At 37.8% G+C, this 14,340-nt stretch overlaps 1 protein-coding gene across 2 annotated transcripts in view; it reads left to right on the forward strand.

Moving 5' to 3' along the window:
• The window catches only part of IKZF2 (IKAROS family zinc finger 2), a 118,961-nt gene that overhangs the window by 85,090 nt on the left and 19,531 nt on the right, over positions 1–14,340 (forward strand). For both annotated transcript variants that reach the window (XM_007432079.4, XM_025169095.2), the window contains exon 7: positions 9,112–9,255. In XM_007432079.4, coding sequence (XP_007432141.2) covers positions 9,112–9,255 — 144 coding nt within the window. The remainder of the gene's footprint in view (positions 1–9,111; positions 9,256–14,340) is intronic.

Consider the following 14,340-nt stretch of genomic DNA (forward strand, 5'->3'; position numbering starts at 1 on the left):
GTGTCTTTGTAAATTATAAGGAAAAGGAGGAAGGCACCACTTTGCCAATTTGGACATCCTGGCAAACTGTACAGTTAACAAAAAGCAGGAAGGGAGGAGGAAATCTGCATGCAAGAGGGAAGGAGGACTGCAGTTGTGTTGCCAGACTATGGCCTCATTTTTGACCTGAGCCGTTGCAGTAAATGTTTTAGCATAGCAATCCTGTCTCTCTGCCTTTTGATCTTCAGTCATGCAGTAGACTTGGAAGCAGGTGACTGTTCTGCTGCATTGTTAGAAAAGAAAAAACTCTCTCTCTCTCTCTCTCTCTCTCTCTCTCTCTCTCTCACACACACACACACACACACACACACACTTTTTTTTTCACATGAGCATCTAAGAGAATAGGAACCATCTGTGACCAGGAACATGTAGTCAGGAATATGAGTGGTTCAGGTCAGTGCTAGTCAATGACTGAAATAAAATGACTGAGTCAGGTGAGGTAGACTTGTATTACTACTTTGGTTTTGATGAATGAGTAGTAGTGATTTTTTGCCCAGAATTCAACTCTTTCTGCTGCCTATATCATATTTTGTATTCTTTTTCTGGGTTTCAGGGTACCATGAGTATGGTTTCTAGAGTACCTGCATCTAGAGTTAATTTGTAAAACAAGAAACTAAATACATCTGGAAGTAACACCTTTCCTTTGAAAGTTCTCTCTCATCTCTGATGTGTGAGAAATGGCTCCACTTTGTGATGGTTTTTGCAAACTTGGAGGCATTATACTGTATCTATAATTCCAGACAGTATACTCAGTCATGGCTTCTCTTTTCTCAAGTTAAAGCCTTTTCATGGTGCTTTTTAGTGATTCAGAGTACTTCTTCCCTGAAAATATTTGTGTCTGTGTGTGTTGCTACAATTTATTGCATCCATTACAAGTGACGAATTTCTTCATTTGTCTATTTAAAGTTATTTAAGGATTATTTTTAAATGTTGGATTTGGGGTGGATTGGTGCATGGAAAAAACAATGCTTATCTGAATAAATACTTAAACAACACAAAGCAACATAATCCTCAGGAACAGTGTCCCATCGCTTCAAGCTTCTGTATATTATTATTATTATTATTATTATTATTATTATTATTATTTAAATTGATATGCTGCCCATCTCCCCCATGTTCCAGTAATATTTGCCTGGGTTACTCTGCTGGCTGTCCCAGTTCTGATTTGGACCATTGTGTTGGAGCAGTAGTTAGTACTCTCCATTCCAAGAAATGATTGGCTGGCCTGCATAATTTAAATTCTTAGATCAGGGCAAGGGAAGTGAGTGAAGCATGAGAAATATTTCAACATTCTTTGTGGTCAAATATAGCTGGGGTATGTTTTTGTAATAGATGAAAAGCACAGAAGCAATGAACCTATAGATCCCATACTATGAAGAACCTATTTAAATATTTACATACTAGAGTGATATTATTTTCTCTGTGCTTTACTGTTTTACTTAATTATTCGTAGTGAAGTTTCACAGTGAATAACAATATGGATCATGGAAAGTTATCCAAAGAGTAAATGCAAAATTAAAAATTTAAAAGGGAGGTCCTATGCATATTTACTTCATTGAGCATAAGCCCCATTGAACACGGGGGACTTGATTTCAAGCCAGTATTTTGAAGAAAAACATTTACACAAACATCTAATAATTGTTGATACCTCACTAGTTTTGACTTAAATTTCATGATTACAGGGAAAAGGTTTTATAATTATATTTTGGCACCTGTATATCAGTCATCTTGAAAGTAAACATGAACTCTTGTTTGTACTTCCATTTACTGGCAGTTGGATTCCCATAGTAAATGAGGGTCCATTGTGTGTGGCTGAGCAAAAGATTCCTGAACAAATAGTAACAAGGAAATAATTGGCATAGCAAATGGGGTTTTAACATTTATATCTTCTTCCTTGGTAGCCTACTTATAAAGTAGATTAAGTTAATTGTCAGTTGTATCATTTCTGTGAACTGGAGGGTTTACTAAAATCTATTACTATAAAGAGGACACCACCACCACACTACAGACACATATTGTAGGTTTATCCTAAATCAGCATATTTCAAGCACACCTACGGCAGGTCATTCATGAACACCTAATAAAAAAAAATAAGAGAACAAAGAGATATCCCTCCGGAAAAAGAAAAACCATACAAACAGAACAAAATCTTGCAGTGGTTCACCAAGCACTCTACCCCAAGGCCTGGGAAAATAGCCAATTTTTTAGTGCCTTCTGGAATAGCATCAGGGTGGGAGCAAAATGGATCTCTGGAGGATCCTATTCAAGGGCAGATGCCATGACACAGAAGGCACAGTTCTGGGGTCCCACTAATGACACTGTTTAATAGAAGGGAGCTAAAGTGCACACACTCTGTCAGATCTTATCGGAGAAGAAAAACTATTGGAGATAAGCAGTCCCTCAAATAACCAGGCCATATGCAATGAAGGGCTTATAGGTTGTAGCCAACTGGCAACCAGTGCAGCTCGTGGAGCACTGGTGTCACATGGGCATACCTTGGAATGCCCATTACTCCTCCTTACTGACCATGCTGCCACATTTGAGAGCCGGTGTTGCTTCCAAGTAGTTGAAAACTAAGGGCAGCCCCATGTAGAGCACATTGCAATAATCCATTCCATATCATGGAATACCCCATCATATAAAAATATCTGTAGAAACATCATCTCAGGGGCAGGTCATCTGCACAGTTCATTTTCATGCTTCTTTAGAGAGAGCAAGTGATGGTACCCTATGGGCATGATAATGGTTTGGGAGTAATGGCTTTGATTGTTTGAAATTGATTAAACCAGAGGAAAGAACACTTATGCTTACAGTGTTCAAGATGAGGCTTTTGATATATAGTCAACATTGCATGTAATTTATGAGGGTCCAAATTACATTGATGAGAGTCTTCTCCCATATTTTCCCATCTATCTTCCATCTGTTTTATTATTGCAGAAAATCCATTAAGAAAGGAAATGGCAAGAGTAGCACCTTCTCTTTGCAAATGTGGATAGAAAATGTATGATTGAGGCTCAGGAGGGGGAGTTGTTCCTGTGAATCGTATTTTGGAGACACCCGTCTTTTTTTTTTTACTGTTATGTCTGCTTTCAGAACCCTTCTGTCTCTTTTAGAGCAAGTCCAATAAGGAATCATGCATCGTGCAAGTCTGTAGGGAAAATCTAGCTGTGAACTTTTCTAGCCTGGAATTGGTTGTGAAGCTGTGTAGTTGAGTTACTTGGTAGGATACAGCAGTAAAAGTGACTAGATTTAAGATTAGCCATTCCCAATGAAATTGATGGGATTATAGCTTATTTATTTGGAACTTGGCTTTGCTTCAAATCCTATAGTCATGTGCTACAAGTATTTTTGAAGGGTTTTTTAATGGTGGAATTGCACAAATCATAAAAATGAAATCAGCATGTTCTCTAACTCTTATGAAATTATTAAGATTTATGAAATAAACTAGACTGGGTTGTCAGATTAGATCCAGCTATAAAACAGATTTGTGATTGGGCATTCTCAAGTGAAATCAATGGAGGACAGACTGATCCACAACAATATTAACTTGGTTAGCTACGTCTTCTTGTCTTGTCCAGTTGGCATTCTTTAAAAAAATCTCCAAAATGTTTGGAATACTTGTGGTTCAAAAATTGAAAACACACACAACACACACACAACTTGGTCGTTGAAATGCCTGCTTCAAAATCTCAGATGACTCCTGACGGGTGTGGGGTAAGGGAAGGCAACAACATTGACCATATGAACTGGATCAAATATCATGAAATGCAGAAAAAGAAAAACCAAGCACCTCATCAGGGTGAAAGACAGGTTGCTGCAATTTTTTGTAACTTACAGAAGAATTTTTAGCACTAGAACCTCTGTTTCTGAAAACATCCTTAGTTTTAGAAAAAGATAACTGGTTAAAATAATCTTTAAAGACCAAAGTGATATTTGTGGGGAGAGACATAATATACCTATTTGGTATTTGGGGAAGACATGAGAAGAGTAGCAAGGGTAAAGAGAATACAGTGTAATAATTTGAGAGAACTGAAGACCGTGGTTTGGCTAAAGACTTGCTAGTACTTCTCTAGATAGCTATATCTATGAGTCATGATGGGAAAGAAAAAATGCAAAAGAGCTGTGGGGACTTAGGATTGATTTCTTACTCAGCCAATTCCAAACAGAACCAAAAATACATATTTTCTTAGAGGGCATATAAATTAAAGCGGTTTCCTATAATGTCTTTCTAGAAACCTACTGCTTTATGTGCAAATTGAACTTCTGCTGCTATCTGCTTAGCTCAAGGATATCCTTGGCTGAATGCATTTAGTTTCTATGAATTGCGCAGAGACATGGGGATGCTATGGAATAATCGGAACATGGAATTGTTGCCATAAATATAACTGAAAGAATTTATAGACGCTAACTAATAGCAATTTATTATTATTATTATTATTACTACTACTACTACTACTACTACTGGTGATGGTAGTATATACAAAAGTGAGAGGCATTGGTTTGGGATGCTAGCAAGTTCACTTCCCAAATTAGTCCATCCCAAGGGCTTACAGTTGGCAATTCTAACTCCTTAAATTCAATAGGACTAATCTGGTTTAGGAGAGCCAGTTTGATGCAGTGGTTAAGGCATCAGGCTAGTAATCGGGAGACCGGGAGTTCTAGTCCCGCCTTAGGCACAAAGCCAGCTGGGTGACCTTGGGCCAGTCCCTCTCTCTCAGCCCTAGGAAACAGGCAAGGGCAAGCCACTTCTGAAAAACCTTGCCAAGAAAACTGCAAGGTCTAGTCCAGGCAGTCGCCAGGAGTCAAAAACTGACTAGAAAGCAGCCCCCTCCCCCCCAAAAATGGTTTAAACTGAAGACTGTCAAACTATTAAGTTGATCCAAGAAGTAAAATACTCCAGTAACAGTTTAAGTCCAAAATAGTTATTATTCATGAATAGGTTTGTGTAAAATTCAAAAAGTAACTGTGGTGTTGTTTGTTCAATCAGAACAGTGATGGGAATGGGGACAGAGATGTTAATTAGTATTTCCCTTTCACTATTTTTCTACTCAGAATTGGGCAATCCTAACTGCTTTCTGCCTTTGTTAGAATAGAATGGTATATTCCACTTTCTTACATAAATATAATCAACCCTGGCTTGATCAGCTCATACAGAAAGCATCCCAGTTCATTTTTCTTTCTCTCCCATTTGGATCTTTCTATCATGAACATTTTTCTTCTCTTGGATGGAACAGCAGCTAGAAAAGGCAAATTTAAAATGTCATCTAACATTTAAACCCTTTTACACGTCTGTTTGAAGCCTCCCTTAGTTGTTTTTTCTTTTCAAAACAAAAACACTAAAACAGAACACTGTTCATACATTCCGTATATTTGTTTACCTTTTAAGTTAAACCTGGATATTTACCCCACCCTTTTTATAGTGATTTACATTCAGTAATAATGGAATAGGCAGGATTGCAACTTGATATTTATAAAAATATGGTCAGATAATTACATAGTTACCTTGAAAGAGTTTATACCTTCATGACCAAATAAATTACATCCTGTGGTATTAAAGGAACTGGGTGATGAGCTGGCCAAATCCTTATGTTTTGGGATTCTTTTTGAGAAATCCCAGCAAACAGGTGAAATGCCAGATGACTAGAAGAGAACAAATGTTGCCCTTATATATATATAAAAAATATGGGGGAGCGGGAGTTCCATCAAATTACAGATCATTTAGTCTTACAGTGTTACCAGGAATATTCTTAATCATAAATTAATTGATCTATAAGCCCCATAAATATCATGCAGTGATTCCTAGACATCAAACTCTATTTGTCAAAAAGACTTGCCTAACTAATGTTACTTCATTTTTGATAAAATAAGTTCTGTAATTAATTGTCTAATTGCTATAGTAATAATATATTTTGATTTCAGCTAAACATTTCATAAACAATTTCCATGACTTTGTGATCTGCAATTATATATATGTATAGGCTGGATAGCATCTCTGTTGGATGGACCTTCAGCTGGCCTGAAAAATGTACTCAGAGAGTAGCTATCAAACTGAAGCGTTGTATCAAGGAAGTACTGCAGCCTGATAGTCTTCAGCATTTTTTTCATCACTTGGATGACAGAATGAAAGGAATCTATATCAAGTCTGCACATGACCCAAATTTTGGCTAGAATAGCTAATACTCTGGAAGAAGTAAAAAAATCAGAAAGATGTTGATAAGTTAGGAAAAAAATAGTTTCTGCCAATGTTGTACAATTAGACAGAGTGGGCACTCTCCAGGTCCCATCTATCAAACAACATCACCTGATTGGACCTAGGAAGTGGCTTTCTTTGTCATGGTGCCTACCTTTTGGAACAGAGATTCATATAACCTCCACCTTGATTATCTTTAAAAAGTCTTTGAAATAAGTCTTTTTCCCCAGGCCTCGGGTTTGGGTGATAAGCCCCTTTAGGATTTTAGAAGCTAGCTGAATGTTTTCCTCTGGGACTCACATTGTTCTTTTCTCATTCTTCTTTGGTTTCTGTTGCTTTTAATGTTTTGGGCTTATGGTTTATTTATTTATGGCCCAAAACCAATCATAAAAGTAAAGTACAACAAATATGTGAATAAAAGAAAAAGTAATAGAAAATTACATGGAATAGTTAATAATGTGAAGGAGGCACCAGATGGTTTCTAAAACCCTTGGCTATGGGTAGGAATTTTACCACCTTCTTAGAGGTTTCTGAGAATTGATCACATACCCTTGACTTGGATGGTAGTGCCTTGATGCAGTGATATGTAGTGATGTAGTTTAAGGAGACATCATTCAATCAAGGGGGCAACTAATTTCCTCCAGAGTCTTTTCCAAGCTATTGAATCAAAGGCTACCTTTCAACCTATAAAAGCAACATAAAGGACACATTTAGGCAAGTTATAATATTTCTCACTGAGATGATGTGATATAACACATTGGTCCATGGTCAAGTGATCATACCTAAAGCCCACCTGCTCTGGGGCCAACTTGTTCATCCAGTCCAAGAGTTTATGATATAAAAATATGGCAAATCGTTTTGCTGATTACAGGTAGTTCCCAGTTTAAAAATGAGCTCCTTTCCTAAGGTTTGTCCTTAAGCCAAATTTGTATGTAAGCCAGAACAGTATTAATGTATAATACTGTATAAGTAGTATTGTGTAATGAACTCGAACCATTGTGTATTTAACTCAAATTTTACTACACTAGGCTCCATTCCTCCATTCTTAACTATGGGTCATCCTTAAACCAGACATTCTTAACCCGGGGACTACCTGTATAGTAAAATACTAATTGGTGGTAATTTGCAGGATCATTTAAATCATCTTTTTTATATATTGAAAGCATGAATTAAGCCAATCATTAGGGATACACAAGGAATTATTTATAGCTGTGAAAAGAGGGGCCAACACAGTGGCCCAGCAAGATAGGGGAGATGTCAAGCATCAAGTTCTTATTCACATGTGTGTGGTTTAAGTTGGATGGCTTACATGTTTTTTAAAGACTTAAGACAGAGACTACTTAAGACACAGAATAATATGCCTTTGGAAATACTGCAGGTTATTTCAGAAGCTTATTTCAAACATTCTGAAGAATTCTATTGGACCAACCCACTAATGTTAGCCAATATAAAGGGCTTTTGTCATGATAATGAAGACTGTGTTATTAGAACAATTTTGTTTATCTAGCTTTGATTTCCCTAACCATTGTGCTTTTAGTTTGGTACGTTGGATATATCTTGTCAACTTTAGAGAATGCATAACTAGATCAAACAAGTAAAAATACACTGAAAGATAAAATTACTATACATTTAATCCTGTCCCAAGTCAGTAGTCTGAGGAGAGACTACTGTATAAAACTAGGAAGAACAGCTGCTGAAACTGGCCGTACCGCCAACCTACACCATTCAGGAAACTGTTCAGAATAGGCTGTGGGGCACATCCCCCAACCATTCCTCTTGAGCACCTCATTCTCTTCCTGAAGGACAGCTACAACTCACTTGCTTTCCTCAGGCATGGTGGACAGCCTATCCTACTGCTGTTGCCAACTGAACAGCAGTAGGATAGGATCATTGATCCAGTTGGTTTCCATACCTCTTGGCTGTTGCCTGAAGGAGCAATGTGTTTGTAAAGAATAGTCTTTGTAAAGAATAAATATTCTACACAGGCATTCAACAGATGTATAGGAATGGGATGATGAGCAGAACCTGCCAGCATCAATTCCCCACACCCACCCCTCTGTCCTGAGAATGGGGATACAAACATTTCTTTTTTACCCTGGGAAGAAAAGGTGATACACCTATGGTCAATCTTTCTGATCCTGCAATAACCTCCCTTCTCTCTATGCCTTGATGTGGATTGTTTCATGTAAGCCTTCATTTTTTAATCTTCACAGAATAGGGTTGCTTAGGCAGCCCAGGACTTTTAGCTTTCTTTGGTTGGAGAGAACAACGTTGTGTATACTTTGGCATCATGCTGGAGTATGAGAAAAGTGGAGCCATTTTAGAAATAAAATATAGAAACCAGCCTATCCCCTAACACAGAAGGCTATTTTTATTGGTTTTGCCTTTGATAATAAAATTAGTAGTATTTCGAAATGTTGCCATTATAATGTGTTTCGTATACAGGCTACTTAACTTTTTATTGATTCATGAGAATTAACATGTTGGAGAATAATGCATATCATTATCTAAAAGTCTTGCAGATTCTTGGCTTATGCAATGACTTAGAGAAGCATATCCTCATATCTGCGATCACCATCTCCATTCCTAAATCTTCCTCTTCCCTATCTTTTTGCTAGGAGAAGCAGTGCAATTGTTTCTTGCACCCTCACATTTCTTCCTTCAGATGTGAGTTCAGACCATGGAAGGGAAGACGCAGCCCAGAGTGTCCCCAGCCAGTCAGTCATTATTGAATGACTTTAAATCTCCCTTGTGCTTTTAATGGCACATGTTGATAAATTATAGTTTGCCAAGTTTACCGTGTTGATCATTTTATTTATTAGTTAAACATTTCTTGGAAGTGTAGTTAGATCTTTCTGATCTGGCTTTTTGGTTTTATGTAGTCTCTACTATGGAAGATTGTAAGGAGCAAGAAGCTGGGATGGACAACAATGTTACTCTGGTGCCTTTTGAAAGACCTGCTGTTATAGAGAAGCTGACAAGCAACTTGGGAAAGCGTAAAAGCTCCACCCCACAGAAGTTTGTGGGTAAGTTTCAGATGAGCACTTTTGTTGTTTGTAGCAAAAAGGGTAGTTTATGATTAAATCCTAAACTCTTGAATGTTCCCATTGGCAATTTCAGTATGGGCATATATTGGCTGGGGGAGATAAGGTAAAGCAAGAAGGTCTAGAAAAGTACAACGGCCATAGCACCAGTACTGTGCAATATGATATGTAGCCCCCAGGAACTGGTGAAAATCAATCATTCACCTTTTAATAAAAAAAGCATGATTTTAGCTCCTAGGAGTATATGTAAGCTTGAAAATCTGGCGGTAAGAAAGTATGACAGATTGTTCAGAGCTTCATGAGTAAAATAGAACATTTGTTCACATTATATTAGAAGGGATTTCTTTAAATCAGAATTCATATTTAACACTCTTACTTTACCCTCTGCTATGTTATACAATGCTATTTAAAACAGATATACAGTTGAAAGAATATTTTTCTTTAGTTCTATCTAAACCACAATAGAAGTATTCTAATCTAAGTGTCATTGGTATTAAGTGGACTTGCCTTGTAAATGTTGGTTTCTCTTACTACAAGATCAGGGCATGGGAAGTCTGTGAGTACATGGACAGGAAGTGAGGTACAGCTGGTATTTCTGTTTTGCCCTGTGAGGGGATTGAAGCAGTCAGGGAACAAAAAGGAAATCCAGCTGGATGAACTGAATGCATGTTGGGAGAGTAAATGGAAAACTGGTAGGGTAGCAGAATTTTTAAACGCTCAGGGGATGCAAAAACAATGGATTAAGACAGCCTGAGGACACTCTGAAGTTCAGATGAAGTCCAGAAGAGTTCTGGGTGGGGTGAGTGAGTGAGGTTGCTGCAGACTCAGAAGCAGCTGTGAAGGGCCTATGTCAGCCTTACCAGGTAGACCAGACAGGAAACACGACCAGATAAACCAATTCTACTTTATTGTAAAGCTACATTAACAGAATCTTGCGAGTCTGAAAGTACAATTCTCCTGCCTTCACCTTTACACCCCAAGAACCTAGAGAGGGTCTCTTCTGAGCCTTTTGCTCCATCCACTATGCAGCTGTGGGCTATGCTGTCTCTTATCTGACTGTTCCCTAGGCAGTGTCTCTTCCCCCTGTCTCCCAAGGTCTTTCCAACATACCATTAGAGCCCAACATGGTTTGGGCGAGCTCGGAGTTTCTCCACTTGGGCCCTGGGTTTGCTCTAGGAATTCCTCATCCCACCCTAGACCATGGATGTTGGTAAGGTAACTAAGAAGTTGTAGAAGATTGCAAGCAATCCTAGCATTCACTTTAACAATTTATATCATCCCTAGTGATCAAAAGATCTCCTGGGTGGCCAGTAAAATAAATAAAAACCTGGAAGCTCAAATGGGCTGCTTTTGACAAAAAGTGTTACCTTGCTGAAAGAATTATATTTCATAAGAAAGTTAAGCATATTCTGCCTGGTCCTTTTTTAAAATGGTGTTGGACTATGATTCTAATATTCATTGGTATGTAATAAATAAATACATTGGCAGTAATCCCCATAGTTAACGAATTTTTATTCTACATTGTTTACCAAAGCTTTACTTCCATTGAAGAATGAATACAGTTAATTGAACTATTATGATGGTTCAGAGTTAACTCTTGTATTTGTGTACGCCCAATCTCTGGATTCATGTTATCTTGGTGGAAATTCCAGCTACTCCGTCCTGTGCCAGTAGAATAACCTCAGAAACACAAAAACATGAGGATAGAATCTATCATATGATTTCTTAGATAGAGAAATGGGAAGATAATGTATCTTAAAAAATAAATAACAAAAACAAAGTTGCTTCATTTGCAATGGTTTAGGTATTTGCACAATGCAATAATTATTAAAATATGTTTCCTTTTCAGAAATTATGCAAAAATATATTATCTGTCTTTTCGATGTATGCCTAATCACATATTAATTTGTATAACACCTGTAAAGAGAGATAATTCTATTCTTTGTGGATGGGATGATAGTTCAAGCAAAGAGCCCAACAAAATACAGTAGTTCTGCCTTTTCAGAGAAAAGCACCGCACTCCAGTATAGTGAAAGCCTATGTCTTTTTAATCTACAGATTGACCTTTACTCTGAGATGAAACTGAAGATAGTATTGCAGTCTTACTGTGTAGTTCAAATTTCAGGAAAAGGGAGTGAAAATATCATGCTTCAGAGAAAAGCTGAAACAAAAAAAGTAAAACCTGGAATTCAAAATATAATCCTCTAGAATCTGAGAAAATAAAATAGCTCCTCACTCAGTGTCATAATAACTACTGTAACTTCATATCCAGTGAATAAATATGCATGTATTAAAATTAACTATAGCTTTATCAGTATTTATCTTTTGTAGTTAAACATGTAGATGCAGGTGCAGAATTAGCTAGGTAAGCATATTTCTTACCAAAATACCAGTGAGATATTGGGAATCTATCAGTTTTTAAAGGTCTGTCTCCACTCTGGGATGGGCAAGAGATATGGTGGAGGTCCTGACCTGGTGCCCTTGAGTGTGGATGGAGAGAAACAGGGTTAGACTGAGTCCTACCAAGGCTGTGGGTTTGCGTCCAGAGATCGTCCATATTTGACTCTTGATGGGTAGTCCTTCCCCAGATGGAGCTGGCCCACAACTTGGGGGTCTTGGACTCCTGGATCCTGTTTGAACAGCAAGTGGAGGTTGTGGCCATGAGGGCTTTTGGATAGCTACATCATGTGCAGCAGCTGTGGACTTTTCCTGAATCAAGGAGCTTTACTTACAGTTGCCCAAGGCCTTGGCATTTCACAGCTGAATTAGTGCAATGCACTCTACATGGGGCTGCCCTTGAAGACCATCCAAAAGCTTCAGCTGGTGCACTGTGCAGTGGTTCAGGGAGTTATGCGTGGGTGCCCTGAGGTTCACCCCTTTAATTGCACTACTACAGGAGTTGCGGTGGCTGCCAGTTAGCTTCTGGATACAATTCAAGCCCTGCATGGCTTAGGCCTTGGATATCCCCATGAACACTTTCTCCATGTTGAATCTGCCTCTCCAGTAAGATCTGGGAAAGTGGGCTTGCTGAGGATTCAGGGACCCCAGACTCAAGTCTTCTTAGTGATCAATCCCCTCCTTTGGAACATCTTATCCCCAGAAATCCATACTGCACCCATTCTTATTACAGTTCCATAGAGCTGTAAAAACATGGCTCTTCAGAAAGGTATTTTGGGATGAGTAAGACCAGCCTACCCCAGCTGGTGGTATTAGTAACTGTAGACTTCTGAGAGTCTCTGCAAATGGAGGGGCATATAAATTGCAGCCATGAACAAACAAACAAACAAACAAAATTACAGGGAAATCAATAGGGCAATACTATATACATCTTTTAAAAATATTTATTTTTTTCTTTTTATACAAAAAATAAAACAAAATATATGGCAGGTAAGATATGTAAGGCATATCATACATATACTGTATAATCACACAACATATATTGATTTTTGAAAAAAGTAATTAAACCTTGACCATTCAAAATAATATTCATCAGTCTTCCCATTGCATCAATGGAGTGTCAGTTCATAATCAAGAAATGAGCAGTTATCTATAATCCAAGACTGTAAATCGTTCCATCATTGAATAATTATCTTCTTTGCTGCTGCTAATTCATGAAACCTCCATAATTCTTTGTAGAGTTGCATACCATTGAAAAAGTAAGTGTGCAAGTCCATTCCAGATGCTGTTTCATCAAGTTTATATAAAAATATGGATAAAACAAAATACTTTCCTTGTGTAATTTGTTATGTGGATGTCTGCACATGTTACTGTATAAATGTATAAAAAGTTTAATGCCTTTTTTCCCAACATTAAGGAATTGCAGAGTAGGATTATGAAATCATATGAAAACAGAACTATGTAATATTACAGAGTAAAACCATAAAAGCAAAATAGTAAACACAGCCATGCAGATATCTCTATTTGCAAGCTGCATTGATTAGCAGAAGGCTTCTGGGTGCAATTCAAGGTGTTGATTGTCATCTATAAAGCCATTTGTGGTTTAGAGCCTTGATATTTACAGGGCTTCCTGTTTCTATTTCTCCCCATCCTATAATATTTGGCATGGTCAGCTTGCTCTGAGCCCCTTAAAAAAAAAAAAAACAGTGTCATCTTATGCGACCCTGGAGCTGTGCCTTCTCTGTGATTCTGAATAGTGATTCTTGCCCTCTGGAATAGCATTCCACCAAGGTCCTTATGGCCCCAACCCTTTAGAAAAGATTTTAAAATGTGGCTTTTCTAGCAGGTCCTGGACAAGAGCAACTTGTGAAGCCACTTAAGTGTTATGGTGTTTTAAATCTTTTGAATTTCCACAGTGCAAATTCTTGTTTTCATTGCTCTTACTGTATTTTTTATTATGTGTAGAATTAGGCAGCCTGACAAATTGAATCAGTCAATCAATCACTGACAGTGAGCTTCAGATCTCCAGATGCTAACCTATAAGTGACTTCTTATCTCTTATTTTTTTTTTAATCCCTTTTTTATTTGTTAAAAACAATCCTAAACCTCCCATGTAGAAGCTAAACAGCAGAAGGATGAGAACTGAGTCCTCTGGAACAAAAGCTTCCTACTACCACTCTCTGGCAGCAATCCTGTAAACAGGAACAGAATTACTGAAACACAGTGCTTCCAGTTCCCTACTCACAGGGCTAGTCCAGCAAGGTACCATTTTCAGTTGGTTTCAAAGTTAATATTCCTCCCATCTTTCACTTAGCAAAGAATATTAGGGCAACCAAGGCTGTATCAGTGATGCACATAGTCTAAAGTCAAATGAAATTTGTCTAGATAATAAGCTTTCTCCATTGTAGCTAGCCAAATGATTACTCTCAATTATATTCTCCAATAAAAAAGAATTTGCAACTAGATTATCATTGTTCAAGACTTAGGGTTCATACAGAGCCTCTTAAAGAGAGGTTACACCACTACTGTACATCTTACTCTGGAAGACATATTATCCTCCCCTTTAGATGGCATTAATTTCTCTCCAGACCCACCAGTTTGAACCTTCCTGCTAGATCTTGCCAACCATGATAAGCAAGGATTGAGAGAAGTAGTAGTTTCCCTAACCAT

Source organism: Python bivittatus, unplaced genomic scaffold (genome assembly GCF_059951505.1).
Source record: "Python bivittatus isolate LINGU-HERP-01145 unplaced genomic scaffold, Pbiv_v1 ctg000200_np1212, whole genome shotgun sequence".
NCBI classification, from domain to species: Eukaryota; Metazoa; Chordata; class Lepidosauria; order Squamata; family Pythonidae; genus Python; species Python bivittatus.